At 39.7% G+C, this 5,340-nt stretch overlaps 1 protein-coding gene across 1 annotated transcript; it reads left to right on the top strand.

Annotated features, from left to right (window-relative positions):
• Nucleotides 1-2,090: 2,090 nt before the first annotated feature.
• On the top strand, nt 2,091-2,510 carry LOC137283942 (uncharacterized). Its single transcript, XM_067815614.1, has one exon. It carries the CDS (start codon nt 2,091-2,093, stop codon nt 2,508-2,510), a length of 420 nt encoding a protein of 139 aa, XP_067671715.1.
• The last annotated feature ends 2,830 nt before the right edge of the window (nt 2,511-5,340 follow it).

Genomic DNA, 5,340 nt, shown 5'->3' with positions numbered 1-5,340 from the left:
GCAAATTTCACCAAACGTTGTAGCTTATTAAGTTAATATATCTGTGGACGCATTTCCGACACAAAGACGCCAAGCTCTGATCCGTCTTTCCGAGGCTTAATCACCCCTCGCCATTCCATGACTAGGCTTCTGCCCTGAAACTGCTCTGATACGACAGAAAACATTTCATAAAATTAGCATCCTGGCTCGATAGCTCTTTATTACTATTATGGTAAAAAATAAACTTAGCGAAAGTGTGTGAAAGTTTTCCATAGAAGTCCCATGCATACTCTTAAAATCAGCAGCCCCATACTCGAGTTAGTGAGTTTGAAAAAAAATGAAAATCGTACTCGTCAAACAGCAGTAATTTGTTGAGAACAATTATGAAGTGCAACGGGTGATGTGGGAACATGAGATGCAGGTCTAAAAGGGAATTGCATGTAACGAGTTACAGGCACAGTGTAACACATTTTCGATACTTTTGGCCTATACTACCGTTTGGGGGCCTATGTATTCACTTAAGCTTCTCACTGATGCAATAACGTGCTCATTATCCTATACGACTTGCCTAAAACCGATCAATGACATTTCCAAGCGAACAGCTTCCAGACAGAGAACACTTGCCATATGTAAACAATTGCTCCGTGCATCGTAAAGTGAAGAACGCGGTATTGTCGATGTTTGTCGAACTGGTTTCAAGTCGTGCTCAAGCTTTTGCGTCACACATTCGTGTTATTATGTCTAGGACTGGGTTTTGTCTCCAAAGTTGCCCTGGTCGTTCGTTATGTATACTATATTCGTAAATAGCTTCAACGTACCTCACTGGATCGAGAACAATATCTTCAAGATTACCGGATAGCTTTATGTGTACAGCAGAGGCAAATGGCACATTAACCGCTCTTAAATAAGTTAAAAAACATCCTACACACAAACAATATATACTCTCTTCTAACTCTCCTTCCTGTCTTCAGGCGGTTAAAGATCTATCTTGGAAACATAAACTTTTAATTGAAAATATTGAATTGTATAATGATGATGCTACTGGCCATTACGGCATCGTCCTATGTTTGTTACCAAGCAACGGTGGCATACAATGGCCGATCTTGCTGCCAAGGCAGCACTCAACAAATCTGTGTTATTCCATACCCTGACTACAAAGCTAGCATTAGAACATCCGTTATTTGATTCAGAAGAAGTGGTAGCTATCAACATATTACATGCAATGAAACCCTATATTGGTTACACCTACTTGGCCAGTTTAAATTAGACGTCATGAGACGATGTCGTATTGGCCCTACGAGATATACCCATAAATACCTGTAAAAAGCTGTTATCCATTTTGTATCCCTTGTGATGAAAGAATCACGGCCAAGCATGTCTTGCTTGACTGTGTTGATTATTCCATCACAAGGGACAACTATTTCAAATCACGAACCATGAAGGATCTTTTTATCAATATCAGTTATCATTTAATCATTGCATTTTAAAAAGAATTAGATTTGTTAAATGAATTTTTGTTACAGTTAAGAATTTGCCGTTACAAACGATGTAAGAAATCCCCTGTAAACAAGCAAAACAGAACGAAGACAAGTCTTAAACATTCATATATGGTTACCGTATTAGTAGATCTAAGCAAGAGAGCAAGTTATACAAGTTCACAAGTCAATTTCACAATACTGATTTCAAATACAATACAAATGAAACAAAATCTAAGGCAATGGGTTACAAAATATAATATAGCAAACTCACCAATGTCAATGGCGGCTATTACACTCCAGTAATCGTTAATGTTTCGCCCGTCTCAACACGGCAACTAGCCTTTATATATACACTCACGTCCAAAAGAAACTTGACCCTTAACATTGTTGATTAAAATTAAAAGTTTAATTTTGAATAAAGCAAAATACGACGTTATAACATTTCCTTTCTTCACAGACACTGAAAACATAGTGAACAAACATAGAAACGCAACATTTCAAAATCATGCTTTACGAGCAAGTTTTCCCAAAATTGGTTTTCTTGCTTGTTCAAGAAAACCACGTGCAATTTTGAGTATAAACAGAGAGTGCACACCTCACTGTCATAGCAGTAACCAGAAAACCACCGAAAGAATGCCAAGACTTTCAGCGGAGCAACGTGAAAGAGCTATCGGTATAATCCAAATGGGGGCTTCTCGAGGCCATGATGCAAGAACCTTCGACAGCTCGACCACAGCGGTATCCAACCTGATCCAGCGGTACCAACAGACTGGCCAAACAAGGGACCGTCCCAGCTCAGGGAGACCACGAATCGCAACCGCACAGGAAGACCGGTACATTCGCATTCTTCATCTACGTAATCGCTTCCTGACGGCAACGTCAACAGCAGCAACAGCGTTAGGTCGCCGCCTCAGTCGACAGACCGTGGCTAGACGGTCTTCGTTCCTTTGGCATCAGGAAGTACAGACCCTACAGAGGAACGTTGCTAATCCTTGCACATCGGCAGCAGAGACAACGTTGGGCACGTCAAGTACGACGTTGGCAGATTCATGACTGGCGGAGGGGACTCTTCTCGGGCGAGAGCAGGTTCAGTCTGTTCCAGAACGATGGCAGGAGACGAGTTTACCGCAGAGCGGGTGAAAGAATGGCTCATTGCTGCATTCAGGAGACTGAACTTTTCGGCGGAGAAAGTGTTATGATCTGGGGAGGCATAATGAGACAAACATGACAACGCCAGGCCCCATGTTGCTCAAGTTGTTCAGGACTTCCTAAATCGCAATAACGTCAACGTTCTGCCTTGGCTTCCACGTTCTCCTGACATGTCTCCGATCGAGCACCTGTGCGACCACCTGGATCGTCGAATCAGACAGCGTCAAGCACCTCCACAAACCCGTCAACAGCTGATTCAAGCGCTCAGAGAGGTCTGGCAGAGAATCCCTAACAACGTCATCAAACGGCTGACGTCATCAATGCGCAGGCGTGTTACTGACATTCACTTAAACCAGTCTGAGAGCTTTTGTGTGATTGAAGTCGGTGACCATTTTACCATGTAAATTTTCACCCTCTCTTTAAAGATTACGTCACCTCATCATTAACTTTCGTTGCAACACCATACGAGTTTCTAAGTTTTTGGTCAACAATGTTGTGATATGTTATTGATCGTATAACCAAGATAATTTCCGGACAGCCTGCTACCAAAATCTTAAAAATGTGGACCACCCATTATACGAAATGTGACCCACCATAATTTCTATTCAAAACACTAAACGTTGTGACCCAATAATAATTATTACTGAATTAATAACAAAAATATACAGAAAATACATACTCTTAACAATTGTAAATGGATAATCTTATTATTGGAAGTTTAGATTAGTAACTGAGATTGTTTGTGGCCGTACCTTCAAAGGGGGTTGAAGTATTGTGAAATTACGTAAAGGTGAAGGCACGTAAGACCCATAATATTTTATTCTTTTTAGCCGTAGTATCGTTTGTTATTTTAATTTTACATTAATTAACATTTATTACAATCGCCAGCGGCTGATCGGATGGAATCCAGCTACGGTCCATGCAGGTAGCAAAGATATTGTAAGTCCCCATTGTCCTTAATGTGGTGATCTAGATTCTGTTCCTGGCGACCTGTAGTCTGTTTTTATATTGTATTGTCCAAATAGTGCTATAACTTTTAACTTTTCATGCTTGTTTTAATTTAAATTGTGATATTCTCGTTGTTTTACTGTCCTTCGTCGACATTTGTTTTAATATCCATATATTCCTTTTCAATGTCAGATATGTTCTCGTCACGATATGGCTGAAATATTGCCTAGGTGACGTTAAATATTAATTCAGTCCAATGGACCTAACCCTCTCGGGGTTCTCTTGAAAAAGATATTCATCTGAGAAAGGGCGCGAGAGTCGATTTAATGAAACGTTGCACGATTTCATTGGAACTTTGTAGTACAAAATTGTAAGATAAAACCACACACAATATTGTTATCTATAGCATATAGCGTCAAAAAGGGTAAATGCTTCGTGACCGTTAAGAAAGGAATTCACACTGGCATGAAAGGCAATCAAAGCGACGTCACTATCGTGTTTTACCAACGTCAGACGCGAGTACTGCTGCACAACGTCTCCTCACTGACCTCACGACTTGAACAAAGAACCAGAAAATATACGTGTCAGGTTTCAATTTTTGTTCAGGATAAAAGTCCTTCCCTGAGGGCTGATAGTATATGAAAGAAATACATCATGTACTTTTAGAGGAGTGTGGTGTGAAACAGTGCCATTAGCATTTTATACCACACAGACAGTATTTCAGCCGACAGAAACTATATGTATATATCGACTGTGACTGTAAGAGAACCAACTCGTTATACCCTTTACTTCCGTTTAGAACACAAGCATAAACTTATTTATCCAAATGTGATGAATGGATTCGCTTCACGCAATACGTAAAATACACAATGCAAAACGCATGATTCAAAATACAAAGAATCCAGTAGCCAGGTGGTCGAACTTCAGGTCAGTCATAGCTAGTCATTGCTTCCCGAATCTACAAGAAAACCTTTGTGTGTCGACTTTAGGCCACCATGCTTTTCATAATATGTTTTTGCATTACATATTGACTTATTACTGTCAAAGAAACGTACGATCAAACGTTTTGAAAATGAACTTGTTCTCGAAACCTAAACAAATCCAGTATCAAAGCTCACAAGTAAATCGCACTGTCGTCATAACTGATCTATAATGAAGGCATTCAATATGTTGGCTTTTATTTTTCAGTAACGCAATTCCAATTTGTGATCCGGTTCAGAAGAGGCCCCTAGTAATTTACATTTATTGTGCCGCTTCAACACTATACCACGTAAGGCCAGACGTAACTTGTACGATAGAGTACAAAACGGGGTACGTTTATGTACGCATTCCGACTATAATATATAACAAGAGGCAAGGACACAGAAATCAGTTCTTAAATCCGTTAGTTCGTTGCAAGCTGGTTCTTTATAAACATAGTTAACTGCACTTGTCAATAGGCAGAGTTATGTCTACAATAACACTAAACATGCACATTGCCGTTTTCGGAGGAAGAGTTGCCTGCAGTAAGTACCTATATTTTCTCTACTGAGTCTAAGCCTGTGATGGAAGGTATAGTTTGTATTTCCTAAATTCGGAAATACTTTGGTACATTTTAGGAATCTGATGGATGTGGGTTTAAAGCGTATATTTATAGCATCTATTCCTTTGTTAGCAAATTTCAGATTCAGGAAAATGCGTTTTTTGTGTGTATGACACATATGAATCTGTTTCTGGTTTTCCCCAAACGCATGAGAACAATATCGAGAACCCACCAGTAAACGTTGCCAGTGTCGTTAAATTGATT

The sequence above is a fragment of the Haliotis asinina genome, chromosome 5 (genome assembly GCF_037392515.1).
Source record: "Haliotis asinina isolate JCU_RB_2024 chromosome 5, JCU_Hal_asi_v2, whole genome shotgun sequence".
Classification (NCBI taxonomy): Eukaryota; Metazoa; Mollusca; class Gastropoda; order Lepetellida; family Haliotidae; genus Haliotis; species Haliotis asinina.
The sequence above is the reverse complement of the archived record's forward strand: the minus strand, read 5'-3'. Positions and strand labels throughout refer to the sequence as shown.